The following is a 16,568-nucleotide window of genomic DNA, read 5'->3' as shown; positions in this document are numbered from 1 at the left end:
AGATCCAGGGGGCTGCCTTCCCTGCCATCGGGTCCCCGTCACAGCAGCACAGGGACCCGGTGGCCACCCTGCACCCGGCAGAAAAAAAAACCTCACCTTCTGCGATTGGACAGCTCACGGCCAGGGAGAAGGAGACGCCTATTGAGAAACAGGGCAGTCTCCTCCGCCCTGTACCGATGATAACATTTGCATAAAGGGTGGGAGAATTTAACGGGGGCCACAGTGGGCGAACTTAGTTTATAAAGTCTGGACCCATGAAAGGTCCTCTTTAAGGTGGTTGCATTGAGTTTAAGAAATTACTTACTTCATATAAGTGGCAGGTGAATGGGTTTTTATTTCATAAAAAATTCTAAAAAATACTCACATTGTATTTTGTAAGTCTTATATCTAAAGTCGAAGATTTCCTGTTGCTCTTCCAAAAACTTAACTTCTTGATCAAGAAACTGAAAAAAAAATTAAAAGTCAAAGCGTTATAGGTATCATAGAGAAACATGATTAACAAACAGCAAAGTGAAGACATTTTAGTACAGTATATTTAGCAATATCTACATACAATTATGTAATGTTTATTGTCAGCTTTCCGACGTTCTACAAACACACAAAGTCTTAAAGGGGTATTCTGCTTTTAGCAAATAAAGCTAATTTGTTATATAAAGTTATACAATATTCCCATATACTTTCTAACAATTCATCATAGCTATCAAGACATCAGTTAGGCTACTTTCACACTAGCGTTAGTCGGTCCGCTCGTGAGCTCCGTTTGAAGGGGCTCACGAGCGGACCCGAACGCAGCCGTCCAGCCCTGATGCAGTCTGAATGGAGCGGATCCGCTCAGACTGCATCAGTCTGGCGGCGTTCAGCCTCCGCTCCGCTCGCCTCCGCACGGACAGGCGGACAGCTGAACGCTGCTTGCAGCGTTCGGGTGTCCGCCTGGCCGTGCGGAGGCGTGCGGATCCGTCCAGACTTACAATGTAAGTCAATGGGGACGGATCCGTTTGAAGATGCCACAATGTGGCTCAATCTTCAAGCGGATCCGTCCCCCATTGACTTTACATTGAAAGTCTGGACGGATCCGTCCGAGGCTATTTTCACACTTAGCTTTTTTTTTTCCATTTTAATGCAGACGGATCCGTTCTGAACGGAGCCTCCGTCTGCATTATTATGAGCGGATCCGTTCAGAACGGATCCGCCCGAACGCTAGTGTGAAAGTAGCCTTAACTGTTATTAAATAGGAACCTTTACTGTGTACTTCTGGGGGATGAAAATCTTTCCTGGTCATGTGATGATCATGCATGAGCTCGGCTAATTACAAGATACATCTTTAAAACCTACACAGTAACAAGCCATGCACCCATGTTATGCTATGGTTTAAGCAAAGAATTTCTTGTGCCTAAAAAGCTACTAATTAGTATTACTATTCTCTTCCCAGGCATAATGTTAAAAAATAATACTTTGTTAACCCTTACTAATGTTAAATAGTAATACTTTGTTAACCCTTACTATTCTCTTCCCAGGCATAATGTTAAATAGTAATACTGTTTGGTACCTTTTTAGGCACAGAAAACCCTATCTTTACAACAGAGCTGGTCTATAGAGTAGTTGTAAATCTGCTGCCTGCTACGCATAAGTTTTAGAGTTGAATTCCCAGTACAGAGTTGTGAAAGAATTTCTTTAGTAAAACTGGAACTTCTACTTTCAAGCTTTTCTTTTATGGTAATACTGTCATTTTTCTGAAATGTTATCGTTACTAAAAAATAAAAGAGCAAAAACCATTACAACCAATGCGTTTTAGTAACATACTTACTACTAAACATCCCTGATATATATAGTGAACATATTATTTAAGGTGTTTGGTAAATAGCATAAAAACACCGCACATTTTTTCACAGTTCATAGAAATTACTTATGCATATAGTAGTTTGCCTGTACAGGGCCCTGAAATTCCTGACGGCAGTCTTGAGTCATAGAGATGGACTGGAGGTGCCCTGATCTCCACCCTGCATGCTTGCCTGGTTGCTTATGGTTTATGGGCTCCAAATAAGCAGCCTATACTCCATTTGGCAGTGCCTTTGACTCCTCTTGAAAGTCGGACTTCCTGGGAAGATTTAGGTGAAACTCACTCCCTAAGATAGCATATGACAAATTAACCTGGTGTACATGTTACCCATTTGAGTAAACTTGGTTGTTTCTCCCTTAGACTACAATGGAGAGAGCCGGGCACACGTCTTCATCCAGTCACCTCCTAAATGTGGCAGTGGCCGGCTAAGTTGTGTTGAAAAGCAGGTTCCAGCAGAGCCCCATTCTCCTGACAGAGAAGTGTCCTAGAGTCGGGATCTCCAGCTATTAGAGATTTTATTGCATATCCTTTGGGTATTCTATAAATGACTAAACTATGAAACCCCTTTAAGGCCGTAGTTTGCCCTACTAAAGAACCTCCCCATTCAGGCATATGGAGTAAGGAACCTTCCTCTATGACAGGGGCCAGCAACCTTCGGCACTCCAGCTGTTGTGAAACTACAATTCCCAGCATGTTCCATTCATTTCTATGGTAGTTCTTAGCAGAGTAGAGCAAGTATGCATGCTGGGAGTTGTAGTTTCACAACAGCTGAAGCCCCGAGGTTGCCTACCCCAGCTCTATGGCGTCCATACAGATGTGGGCTGTGTGGCAAGGCATACTTTTAATGTAAACCTTCTGATACTCTCATCAAGGCACCCAAAAACGGTGTCCCCTGGCCATGGGATCTACAAGCCAGGCTGTAATACTACTTGCCATTTGAAGCAATGGAAAGTACAGTTGCATTGCGGCAAGTACAGGTAATCCACATTTGGATCCTGTGGGCCGGCCACCCCATGTATGGGTAACTGGCCACATAGTAACAATATTGCAAATGTCAATACACCCACAGAAAAGTCTTTTAACATGTGCATAGTGCATTATGTATTCCGGGAAAAGGTAAATTTAATCCACTGCAAAATCTGCATGCACCACATACACACACGGTTTGCTGTACAGTTCCCTCACATCTGCAGAATCTGAAGATTTTTTTTATCTACATGTAAAGGGATTTTTGTATTGCATTTGTAGGATCCCCACTGAAAACCTGCCAAGTCTGAACATGGCCTAAAGAGAACATTGGAAATGCCTTAAAAAGAACAGAAAAACAAAAAAACTGTAGGAAACCCTCTTACCATGACATGTTCTTTCACTTCATTAACACGCTGCTCTATTTTACTTTGCTGTCCGGTCTTCATTGGTAATTGAGCTTGCTGTCCATTCTGTGACTATGGAGATAGTTTAAGGTTATATGACACGCTTTGTACAATCAGATTATTCAAAAACCAGCCTCCATGAACAGTGAGGGGCTGGCCACGCTGCTCAAGAGACTCCCCCTTGATTGACAGGGCCAGACATCTCGCCTGCCCCCGTCAATCTCACGCCAGCGGCGTTGCTCTGAGTAGTGGTGCAAGCACAGAGGCTCTGCTACTGCTATCATGTGCCACTCAGGTCTGGGTACACCAGAAGCATAGAGACGCATGCACAATGTCAGGCAAGGTGTCTGGCCCTGTCAATCAAGGAGTAAGGGAGTCTCTTGAACAGCATGGCCCCCCACATTTATCTTATTTAGGGTATGTTCTCATGTAGTGGATATGTATGTATTCTCAAACCAGAATTATGGGTGAATAAATATAGCATATTACAAGAGCAGCAAAGTGGTTTAGATTTTAACAAATCTGCAGTGGGAAAAAGTTTAGAATTTTAAATCTTTGCAAATTCATAACAAAATATAAACATATAACATATTTTTTCCATCAGATATGGCTGTACCATTAGAGTCCAAAGTCCAATTGATATACCGTATATGTTACAAAATATAGCAGTTTTTCTTCTTTTAAATATTCTCTCCTCTTTTACCTTGTTAATTACCTTTTACCCAGTAATTAAAGGTTTTGAGTAATTAAGTAATTGCCTTTTACCAGCAGTGAACCCCTCAGAGAGTTTGTCCAACATTCCAAAAAATCAATACAATAGGGTGGCTGGGCGGTGTTTAACCAGTTGAAGACCTGGCCATCATTTACTCCTTTTCCTGACAAGGAGCATTTTCCTTTATTTTTTAAAGGGCATGCATCTTTGAAGTCCTAATAGTTTAGTTTTTTGTTTTGTTTTTTCAGTTTCGTTATAGAAATCATTTTTGCGCCTTTTTCTGGTCATGCATGGGGCTTTATAGAAAAAAAAATAATAATTATAACCAGAAAAATGAAAAAAAATAAAAATAAAATACAATAGTCTTTTTCATATTTTTAAATGTTTGGTTAATAGCACAATGTCCCCTTTCCATAACGGTCATATACGGGATAAATGAGTTATGGGTATGGTCACGGGGGTTTATTTTGTCTATATTTTCTTTCTCTTTTACACTTTGTGCTCCCTCCATAAGATCATACAAGACCTCTGGGGAACATTGAACAATACATTATTTTCTATTTATTGCTAATTTCACCTGTACCCAGGGCGGACATATTAGTCCCAGTTACAGGGGGCATACAGCCCCCAGAGAGGATGCACAGGGCTGTACATTATCGATCTCGTCTCAAAAGGGCTCCCTGTCCCCACAGCTGTGAAATTAGCGTGCAGCTGCTTTCTCTGCAAGGACATTTAGTAACATCCATTCAGAGATATGTGCCAGCATCTACAGTATATGGATGGTTGACCGTCGATTGTAAAGGCAGCTACAAAGACCCCTCAAAAAAGCACTTGTCTCTTCACAATGTCCCAGTTCCATTTTCCTAGCTCCCTGCCGTTTCCGATCCCCGATGTATACATACATGATCACAAATGGCCTTGTAATAGCATGGAACCGCTGACACTCAGGGACCGGAAACCTCAAAAGCGGGAGTACCAGGTACCAGGACACTGTGAAAAGGTGCTTTATGAGGATTCCTTAACAGACAAATTTGGTTTCACGTTAAAGAAGCATATTGGAAAATGCCTGAAAAAATCCCCTAAAAACATGCTGGAATAAAAAAAATAAAAAAAACGTAAGCATAAAAATGGCTCTAAAAATGCAATTGTGTATTAGGTTTCCTAATTCACAAAGGCTTCCATCTGACATCTGGAGGAGGTGCTTGAAATTGCACAAAACAACGCATTTCAAAAAAAGCGTCAAAACATGCAAAAGTTGTCAAAAAGTAAAAAAAAAAAAGTGTGTGACCAGCATTATGATATTTAAAGGGGTTTTCAGGGATTTTGATACGGATGACCTAACCTAGGTCATCAGTATCTGATTGGTGGGTGGGTCTGACATCCGGGACCCCTGCCGATCAACTGTTTGAGAAGGCACCGGCACTCCTGTGAGCGCCACGGCCATCTCTCCACTCAACAAGCACTGCCGAGTACAGCGGCTATGCTTGGCATCGCGCTCAGCCCCAATTAAGTGAATGGGGCAGAGCGTGATTCCAAGCACAGCCACTATACAATGTACGGCGCTGTGCTTGGTAAGCATGGAGAAGGGCCCCCAAAGGATAGGTGATCAGTATCAAAATCCTGAAAAACCACTTTAAATATCACACAATCCATTTAAGGTTCTCCAGGGGCTCCATAACAAGTATACGACAGCAACATCTACAACACAGGAGAAATTTCTTAAATTCTTTAAAAAATTGTAATATTTTTGCCGGACTAAAGCCTCATTCACACGTCAGTGTTCGGTCAGTGATTTCCATCAGTGATTTTGAGCCAAAACCAGGTGCGGCTCTAAACACAGAACAGGAGAAGATCTATCCCTTATACCTTATGTCTGTGGAGGCTCCAGTCCTGGTTTTGGCTCACAATCACGTGTGAATGAGGCTTAACAAAGAAATACAGTTTGATATATAATTTAGATACACCTCATAAGAAGATGTATGGTTCATTGTGTATTTTTGGTACAATCATACAATTAGATTATAACAACTTTTGAAATCCAGTGACTTTTTCTTCATTTTCTGCAAAGACTTAGGCCTCTTTCACACTACAGTATGTTGAATTCAGTGTTTTGCGTTCCGTTTTTCACGGATCCGTTGTTCCGTTTTTTGCTTCCGTTGTGGTTCCGTTTCCGTTCCGTTGTTCCGTTCCGTTTTTCCGTATGGCAAATACAGTATACAGTAATTTCATATTAAAAATTGGGCTGGGCATAACATTTTCAATAGATGGTTCCGCAAAAAACGGAACGGATACGGAAGACATACGGATGCATTTCCGTATGTGTTCCGTTTTTTTTGCGGACCCATTGACTTGAATGGAGCCACGGACTGTGATTTGCGGCCAAATATAGGACATGTTCTATCTTTTCAACGGAACGGAAAAACGGAAATACGGAAACGGAATGCATACGGAACACATTCCGTTTTTTTGCGGAACCATTGAAATGAATGGTTCCGTATACGGACCGTATACGGAACGCAAAAAACGGACCGTATACGGAACGCAAAAAACTGTAGTGTGAAAGAGGCCTTAAAATGTTTTTCCGAGATTTTTATAGTGATGACCTATGCTCTGGATAGGTCATCAGTATCTGATCGGTGGCGGTCCGACACCCGGTGCCCCCGCCAATCAGCTTTAAAATGCTATTGAAATAAAACATACCTGCGAGTCTTGAGAATCTAAAATAATCTGTTTCTCCTTTACTAGAAGTTCACGGATCAGTTCTGCGAGGTGCATTGGATTTTCCTGGTACTGAGACTGCAAAAAGCAACTGGTCAAGTTACCAAACACATTCTCAGGATTAGTTAGCAATCAGATTTCAAAAGCTTGCCCCCAATCAAAAAAAAAAAAAGAAAGATAAATTCTAGTTTCAGCAAATAAAAGCTTAATCCCATTATGTGAGAGGACATTTAATATTTTCATATATTCTTACTATATCAATTCCTTACATTTTAGAGTACTTTCACACTTGCAGCAGAGGATTCCGGCAGGCAGTTCTGTCGCCGGAACTGCCTGCCGGATGCGGCAATTCGGACGCAAACTAATGGCATTTGTCAGACGGATCCGGATCCGTCTGACAAATGCATTGAAATACCGGATCCGTCTTTCTGGTGTCATCCGGAAAAACGGATCCGGCATTCATTTATTTAGCATTTTTAAAGGTCTGCGCATGCCAGAACACTTAATGCACTAATACACTTCAATGTAAATGAATGCCGAATCCGGCATGTGTTCCGTATTTTTGGCCGGAGAGAAAACTGCAGCATGCTGAACGGAATGCTCTCCATGCATTAGGGTAAAACTGATCAGTTACTCATAGAGGCTCTGCTCTCTCTGCACTTTGATTGACAGGACCAGGCAGTGAAAACATCATGAAACCTGGCCTCATCAATCAAAGTAGCACTGTATACACATCTTGATATCTTACACATGATTTATGTGAAGACCTGCTTGAAGGTTTGCACTGGTCCTAATATTCAGATGAAGTCCGCAGAACACGTCCAAAACATAAAAAGTATACCTGTACTTTCAGCTTGAAATTACGCATGCTATTAGCCTGCACCACTTCCCGAGCATCTGTAAAGCGGCTGTAATGTATGTCCAGATGTTCAAAAAGATTCTGACACAGAATGGTGGCCAGCGACCAATCTCTTGCTGCCAGCTTCCTGTGATATTGAAAGAATTACACCATGTCAATGCCCACCGCCATAAGTACAGAACAATATAAACCCTCATTATGGAAACAGCATCTTTTTTTAATAAAAAAAATAGCAATAAAAAGCAACATGACAGCTACTAGTTATTATTAAAAAGTGTTTAAAAGCAGGATGTATACATAACAGTGTTTTGGTCTTGTTTCTTCTAATGTGTTTCATGGTATTTGTGTTCTCATTAAAGGGAACCCATCACCATGAAAATGCTAAACAATCTGCAGGAAGCATGCGATAGAGCAGGAGGAGCTGAGCAGACTGGTATATAGATTTATGGGAAAAGATTCAGTAAAACATGTCATTTATACATTTAAATTTCTGTTTATTCTGGGCTGTGATGTCCCGGAGGCGGTCCTATCAGTGATTGACAGCCTTCCCTCTATGACTGTGTATACACAGACAGCTGTCAATCACTGATAGGACCGCCTCCTCCCCTTAGTCAAAACATTTATCAGCATTTATCAAAACTGATGTAAAAGGAAAACTGGCTTAGTTGCCCAATCAGATTCCACCTTTCATTTTCCAAAGGAGCTCTGAAAAAATGAAAGGTGGAATCTGATTGGTTGCTATGGGCAACTTAGGGCCCTTTCACACTTGCGTTGTCCGGGTCCGGCATAGAGCTCCGTCGTCGGGGCTCTATGCCGGAAGAATCCTGATCAGGATTATCCTAATGCATTCTGAATGGAGAGAAATCCGTTCAGGATGCATCAGGATGTCTTCAGTTCCGGAACGGAACGTTTTTTGGCCGGAGAAAATACCGCAGCATGCTGCGCTTTTTGCTCCGGCCAAAAATCCTGAACATTTGCCGCAAGGCCGGATCCGGAATTAATGCCCATTGAAAGGCATTGATCCGGATCCGGCCTTAAGCTAAACGTCGTTTCGGCGCATTGCCCGATACGACGTTTAGCTTTTTCTCAATTGTTACCAAGGCTGCCGGGACGCTAAAGTCCTGGCAGCCATGGTAAAGTGTAGCGGGGGAGCAGCATACTTACCGTCCGTGCGGCTCCCGGTCGCTCCAGAGTGACGTCAGGGCGCCCCAAGCGCATGGATCACGTGATCACATGGAACACGTCATCCATGCGCACGGGGCGCTCTGACGTCATTCTGGAGCGCCCCGGGAGCTGCACGGACTGTAAGTATACCGCTTCCTCGCTCCCTGCTCCTACTATGGCAACCAGGACATTAATAGCGTCCTGGCTGCCATAGTAACACTGAACGCATTTTGAAGACGGCTCCGTCTTCAAATGCTTTCAGTACACTTGCGTTTTTCCGGATCCGGCGTGTAATTCCGGCAAGTGGAGTACACGCCGGATCCGGACAACGCAAGTGTGAAAGGGCCCTTAGCCAGTTCTAATTTACAACAGTTTTGCTAAATCTCCCCGTGTGTTTTAATACCTTTCTATCATAGTCAGCATTAACTTTTCCATCAATTTGTGCTAAAACAGCTATTCTGTGGGATCAGACAAGACGAGCTTTGGGTCACTTCACACATCAATGAGCCCTGTGCGCCCATTACCTATCCACTACCACAGCCTCTTCTGCTTAGTCATGTCCTCTAGATACGACTTGACAAACGTCCAGAGCAAGGCCGAAACATTGTCTACTAGTTGGGGAAAAATGCTTATTTCTCCGAAATAAAAATGGACCCATAGTGGATTAAAATGTATAATATCACACGTCTACTTGCCCAATGCCACGATTAATAAATTCCTATTGTGCACTAATTTTTCGAAAGTGGCATGTATACTTTTCCTAACTACCTTTCTACCATCGCCAGCGTTAACTTCTTCAGCAATTTGTGCTACCATAACGCTTATAACATTGGACCAGAGACGAGCCTTGGCTTCCCATGTGCATCAATGAGCCTTGGGCGGCCATGACCCTGGTTCACAGATTGTCATTCCATGGACCACTTTTGGTAGGTACTAACCACTGCATACCAGGAACATCCCACAAGACCTGTCGTTTTGGAGATACTTTGACACAGTCATCTAGCCATCGCCATATGGCACTTATCATCGCTCAGATCCTTACACTTGCCCATTTTTCCTGCTTCCCTCCCCCATAACCCCAAAGGGTACTATACACTTAGTGAGTCTCATGTGGATTTCCAAAGCAGAAAAACCAAGCAGATGTGGCATAAACCCTCAGCAGCAGCATCTGCATCAAATAGTGCTGCAGATTGCATTTCTGATGTGCTGTGGATTTGCTGCAGAACTCACCCTCTGCATTACAAAGGGTGAAATCCGCGACAGCCACAAAATAAATCCTCATGCTGCAGATTTAAAAAGCTTCCCCGTGTCAATTTAGGTTTGACACTCTCTGTAGCACGTAGATGAAATGTTTATAATCGCTTTCACTTCACTGCTACTGTCCAACTCTGCGGATTTTCCCCACACAATTCTATTGCGCAAAATATGCAGCGTTCACCCAAAGGCGGTACCCAAAGGTTAAACCAACAAACTTCAGATTTGGAGTGGATGAAATAAACACAAAACCCGACACAAAACACACAAGTAAATCCACAACACGCTTGTCAGTTGCAGATTTAAACTCTGTTCAAAGTAATGGAAGAACATCTCAACCAATCCGTGAACAACCCGTAAGATAACGGCCATGCTGCATATTTTAAAGTCCAAAAGAAGAAATCTACATCTAAAAAAATCCACAGTATGTAGATTAGGATTGGAAAATCCCACAGACTTGTATCGTATTGTACTGTGCTGCAGACCCACAAGAGATCTGCAACATGTGAATGTACCCCTAAGGTGCCTATTTGAGATGAGCAAAACTATAAAAAATTGGCTTTGGCCGCTTCACCGAAGTTCACAAAGAAATTTAAAGGGAGTCTGTCACCTACCTGACCGGTTTCAAACAGGTGACATTGTTCAGTGGGGCACAAAGACATGACACAGATGTTACTCGTGTTTAGTTCTTCAGATGCTTCAAATCGCCCCAAAAGTCGTTTTTATCATATGCTAATGAGACGTTGCAAGTGCCCAGGGGCGGAGAGTTTTCTGAAAGTGCCCAAGTTCCCCCGCCTCACTCGCGCCTTACTCCGCCCCGCCCTGTGGCTCTGTGACATTATATTTCCCTATAGGCTGTTCGCGCATCACTGCCGGGCCCGGGCATGCGCACTGTTCTGCCTACTGTGGTCAGAGGCACAGAGATATTCAGTGCGCATGCGCCAATTTCACTCCAGTAACTGGCGCATGCGCACTGCATATCTCTGACCACAGTAGGCAGAACAGTGCACCTGCCCGGGCCCGGCAGTGATGCGCGAACAGCCTGACGCTGGGTTCAGACCTGAGCGTTCTGAAACGAGCGCTCTGTATGCGCGATTGTACGGGCGTTTACAATCACGCATACAGAGACTGGCGTTCACACATTGTCGCGCGTTCCCGAATTTCTATGTGCGGGAACGCGCGACAAACGCCCAAAAAAAAGCTCAAGCACTTGTTTGAGCGTCGGGCGTTTTACAGCGCGATCGTACGCGCTGTAAAACGCCCAGGTGAGAACCATTCCCATAGGGAATCATTGGTTCTTGCCTGTTGTGCGTTTTACAGCGCGTAGGAACGCGCTGTAAAACGCTCAGGTGTGAACCCAGCGTATAGGGATTATAATGTCACAGAGCCACGGGGCTGGCCTGAGCTTACTGAGGGGCGGAGTTAGGCGCGAGTACGGCAGGGGAACCCGATGAAGGCCCCCGGTGGCTGTTCTCGGAATTGCCTGCTTCCGCTGACCGCACTTGTTTTCAGACCGGCTCGTGCACAGGCACAGGTAAGGGCTTACCTGTGCCTCGCCGGACTTGTGAAAAAAGATGGCAGCCCGCATATGTTCGCGGGCGAACAATGCGAACTGGCCATCACTGCTGTCATGTCTTTGAGACTATTATGATAAGTTCACCTGCTCAGGTTTGTTCTTTAGAGAACCACTGCACACATGGCTGAAAGAAGTCGTCATGGCTGTCCGGGTAGAATAGAGAATATGAAGAAAGAGAACGTCGCTGTCAGAGGAGATTTAATAGGTATGTAGTGCTGTATTCTCCTGTAAATGTGATAGTGCTGAATGTAATATCCACGCAAACATGCCTTTAGCACTGGGGTTGGGGTGTTGGGTTGAGAATTTGACACATGCATTGGGGCTTGAGCCCCAAATCTTTTGAGACCCTAGCAATGCCCCTGCCAGAATGTATGAATATACCCCAAGGCTCAGCTTAAATAAAGCTCCTTGTGACGGCTGCATTTCCTGGACTGACTGCTGCTCGTTTGACCTGAACTTCCTACAATAGGCCGCCTGTACACGAGTGCGGGTGAACGTACTTCAGAATCGCACGAATTTCCATGCGGATTTATATGCATTTCTGCACCATATCCGCTCCAGAATCTGCAAACTATTTTAGCAGTTTCCTTATTAACTTCAATGGGAAACAATACACTTGAAAGAAGCAACATGTCCCATCTCAAGCGGATTTGAAATGAGCAGTCTAAAGAAAAAAACGCAACCATGTACATATGGTCATGTTTTACCTACTAAAATCAACAGAAAGAAGTTGATCACCTTTTCTCTGTGTAAAACGGCCATCTTAGGCCCTAATCACACCTCTGTGTCATAACTCTCAAGAAAAGACAGTCAGTGCTTCTTCCATGAAGATATCTTTGAAGGGTCTGCTGCTAGTGCTTTTGCCTGTTTTTATTAATCCCCCCTGTGCATCATTTGTATTACATGTGCACTGCAAGGCAGAAAAGGGGACTTACAGAGCATCTTCTACAAATTGGTCGGCAACATGAACCAAAGTTGATGGACACAAACAGCACAAATGCTTTATTCATGGACAAGTAATTAGGTTCTTATGGAATGAGCCAAATATTTTAGCCATTTTTTAAAGGCACGGCATCTTTTTATGGGGGGAGGGGGGTTGGCGGTAAATTACAGCTTCCTCTCCCATTCAATTTAATGAGATGAAAAGCTGTAAATACCCTGATCTGCTCCTACAACACAGGAGGTGAGCACATAAACACTGAATGGGAACACAGCATTCTCACAAGCACCGAAACCCCTTCAACCACCTGAGGAGGGAGGAGGGAGCCAGGAGTCAGACCCCCACTAATCTGATACTGATGACCTGTCCTGAGGGGAGGTCATCCATATCATGAATCTGGACAACCCCTGTAAAAGTGTAAAAGTGAATCGTAAGGGCTACAAAAAGCCTCAGAGTAGTCTTAACTCTAAAGGGTTAAGGGATTACACATTGGCCATGACATGTGATGGAGGGGGGCGTTGTCAGCATAACTATCCCAAAAATGTAACCAGTACAGCTGAAGGCACACCCTGACCACACATCAGCTTGACAAACAATTCTGCTCTGGCAGTTTAAAAAAAATGTCTCCTAAAACAAATAAATGACAAAAAGCTAAAGGGAATAAATAGACACCACTCGGGTCATTTATCAAACTGCTGTAAAGTACAACTGGCTTAGTTGCCCCTAGCAACCAATCAGATTTCACCTTTCATTTTTGACAGCTCTGTTGGAAAATGAAAGGAGGAATCTGATTGGTTGCTATGGGCAACTAAGCCAATTCTACTTTATACCAGTTTGATGAATGTCCCCATGTATATCTGCAACAAAAACCCAACAGATTGTACACATATTGCAGAAAATACACCCAGTCATTTACACTTTTGACTGCCTTGGTGCAACTTTGCATGAAAAAGTTATTTACTGGGACTAAAATGCTTACTCAAGAATATACACAGCACATTAACCCTTTAAGGGATATTCCAGATTCCCATGGATGGGGATCATCAATATCAGCTTTAATAGGGTTTTCCAAGATTACCTATCCTGTTTGAGAAGGCAGCGACGCTCCAGTGAGCACTGCGGCCTACTCTTAGCTTTTCCTAGGCCACTGACGACATGTTCACCCCTCACGTGAGCGTGATACCAAGCACGGCCGCTGCACAATATACAGCACTGTGCTTGGTAAGCTGTGAGTAGGCCACAGTTCTCACAGCTGAAACTACAAATCCCAGCCTGCTCTGTTCACTTTTACGGGAGTTCCTAGAACAGCCATACAGGTGTGCATGCTGGGAGTTGTAGTTTCACCACAGCTGGAGTGCCAGAGGTTGCTGACCGTATCCATATTGTCCATTTTGCTGACAAGAATAGACATTGTGACAATGGATACGCAAAAAAATGGATGTAACACAGATGTCATCCGTACTTTTTGCGGACCAGCCGTGTGAATGCACCCTTAAAATTACATGTTAACTATATTCTGTGGGTCAGTATGATTAAGGAGATAACAAATTTATACATTTCCTGCAATGTTTTACAAAGATTGCTTTGTGTCGCCATATTCTGACACCCATAACTTTTACTTTTATTTTCTGCCAATAGAGCTCTGTGAGGGCTCATTTTTTTTGCTGGGCAAGCTGTAGTTTTTTTGCCATCTTGGGATACATGCAACTTTTTGATAGTTTTTTATTCTATTGTTTTAGAGGCAAGGTGACAAAACAGTGACAATTATGCAAAAGTATTTTTTTCAATCTAGTTACCATATTTTTCACTTTATAAAACGCACCAGACTACAAGATGTACCCCAGGTTTAGACAACAGAAAATTAGAAAAAAATATTTTTTTGTTTTAGTTTTTTGGACTTGAACCTGCTATCATTTGATTGGCTGTACTATCCGCAGTAGTACTTTTGTGTCACTGTGTATAGAGATATTTGCTGGCATTTTGCACAAAAAAAGTTCATCAGCTCACCCGCAGCCAGCAAAAGAAGTGCACGGAGCTCCCGGACCAGGAAGCTTGCAATAGAAAAAAAATCCTCCGGCACGCTGTTAAAATCAAAAGTTTTATTCTGTATACATTAAAAGTACTGGAACATGAGCCATAACGTGTTTCGCCATCAAGTCTTGGGGTACTTTCACACTAGCGTTTTTCTTTTAAGCCGGAAGAATCCTGATCAGTTTTATCCTAATGCATTCTGAATGGAGTGAAATCCGTTCAGGATGCATCAGGATGTCTTCAGTTCCGGAACGGAAAGTTTTTTGGCCGGAGAAAATACCGCAGCATGCTGCGCTTTTTGCTCCAGCCAAAAATCCTGAAGACAACACTAGTGTGAAAGTAGCCTAAAGTGTTTGGACAGCATGGAGATGTTCACCACTTTTACATTAGTCACATCAGTCACAATCCTCGCAGCCGGCTACATAAACCACATTGGTTGCGTTACACTTAATTTATGTTTTTATCTGAGATTACTGCATTACCTGTTTTCATGTGTGAACAGAGCCTACACTTAGAATGTCCACACCTATAACAACCAGTAGTCTTTAGCCAGGTCTGCAGTTTAGGTGGACTGTCATTGAATAGACTTGGAGATCCTTTAGACCCTAATGTCGGCGTATTCTGCTCACTATTTTAATGCCAGGGTCTAAAATAGCTTTTAATTCGTCATCCTGAAAAAGGACAGGAAAATATTTGTACAATTTTTCGATATCTGTGTGAACTGTTTTTTTGATGATCTCCTGCTGCATGACCAATCAGGTCCTCTCTATCCACGTGCCTGAATTTATCCCATTCTCTGTTTCTCAATCTAAGGCCTTATGCACACGACCGTTGTGTGTTTTGCGGTCCGCAAACCGCAGATCCGCAAAACACGGATGGCGTCCGTGTGCATTCCGCAATTTTGCGGAACAGTACGGACAGCCTTTAATCTAACTGCCTAAGCGCGGACAAGAATAGGACATGTTATATTTTTTTTGCGGACCACGGAACGGAGAAACGGATGCGGACAACACACGGAAGCATCTTTTGCGGCCCCATTGAAATGAATGGTGTGCCGGCATACATACATAATTCCTCTGGGTAGCCATCTTATATGCTTCTGGCCTATGTAAAAAACCAGTGAACTCTCATCTTCTTGAAGCCTGGGTTACCTATGATATAGATGGACACTTTTATTACCACTACTCTGTAAGGCCAGCAATAAAAGGTCATAAAAGCTATACCAGGCCCAGCTCGCTGTCAAGCCTGGCTGGAGCGTGACGTCATTAATTTCCAGGTCTGGTTTGAGGAGAGCTAATAGCCCTTAATTAGCTCTGGGCATAAAACCAGTCCACTTTCATATTTCATTTATGAATCAACTTATGCCCTTTCTGACACCAGATCCAGGCTCTACAGAGTATTGTGGTTAATTGGGTATCCAATATGACTAGAGGATGTGATTCCTTAGCTGACCTATGGGTGGTAGAAGAACTACAGGTCCCAGCATTACCGTGTGTGGTCTCATTCTGTAGGTAAATAAATAAGGATCGCAAATATGTATTCTGTATAACAATATGCCGATGTATCAAGGAGATACGGGCTTAAGTATAATCCTCCTTGTAGGAACTGAACTTTGATGGGGTCATAAAACACTTGGGGGCAATCCCTAGGATTGACAGTCACTCTGCTGCCATTGGCTGACAGGAGTAAGTCTCCTGCCCATGGCAGAGTTCATAAAAATCCATGCACAAGGACAGAGGAGAGAGACCCATGGAACATCACCAGACACTTAATTGGACATTGACGGCATATCCCTGTATCAGAAGAACTTTGAGGGTCTCCCCTGATACATACTGAAAAGGGGTTTGCAAGGATTCAAAAAGGACATATGAACGACCATCTGAAACCCAGAGAAACTAAGTATTCTTTCATCTTTTTCCCTTTCATTTGAACTGTCGTGATTATTTATATTGTTATTATTATTCTGTAGATTTATAGTCATTTTCATTAGACTTGTATGCACTGCTTTTTACCGCTTATTAAAGATTATAAAATCTAAGTGGCCAAGTCTTCCATATTCTAAGCTGCTGAACAACGTACCTTGCCTTTGAAGAGACGTTACCAG

General features: G+C 43.1%; 1 protein-coding gene across 2 annotated transcripts in view; it reads right to left on the bottom strand.

Annotated features, from left to right (window-relative positions):
• STAT2 (signal transducer and activator of transcription 2) overlaps window positions 1–16,568 on the bottom strand; it is an 88,650-nt gene that overhangs the window by 63,351 nt on the left and 8,731 nt on the right. For both annotated transcript variants that reach the window (XM_044284813.1, XM_044284814.1), the window contains exons 3-6: window positions 7,482–7,626; window positions 6,623–6,718; window positions 3,190–3,282; window positions 365–443 (exon numbers count right to left, since the gene is read on the bottom strand). In XM_044284813.1, coding sequence (XP_044140748.1) covers window positions 365–443; window positions 3,190–3,282; window positions 6,623–6,718; window positions 7,482–7,626 — 413 coding nt within the window. The remainder of the gene's footprint in view (window positions 1–364; window positions 444–3,189; window positions 3,283–6,622; window positions 6,719–7,481; window positions 7,627–16,568) is intronic.

The sequence above is a fragment of the Bufo gargarizans genome, chromosome 3, assembly GCF_014858855.1.
Source record: "Bufo gargarizans isolate SCDJY-AF-19 chromosome 3, ASM1485885v1, whole genome shotgun sequence".
Classification (NCBI taxonomy): Eukaryota; Metazoa; Chordata; class Amphibia; order Anura; family Bufonidae; genus Bufo; species Bufo gargarizans.
This window is presented reverse-complemented; position numbering and strand designations above follow the sequence as displayed.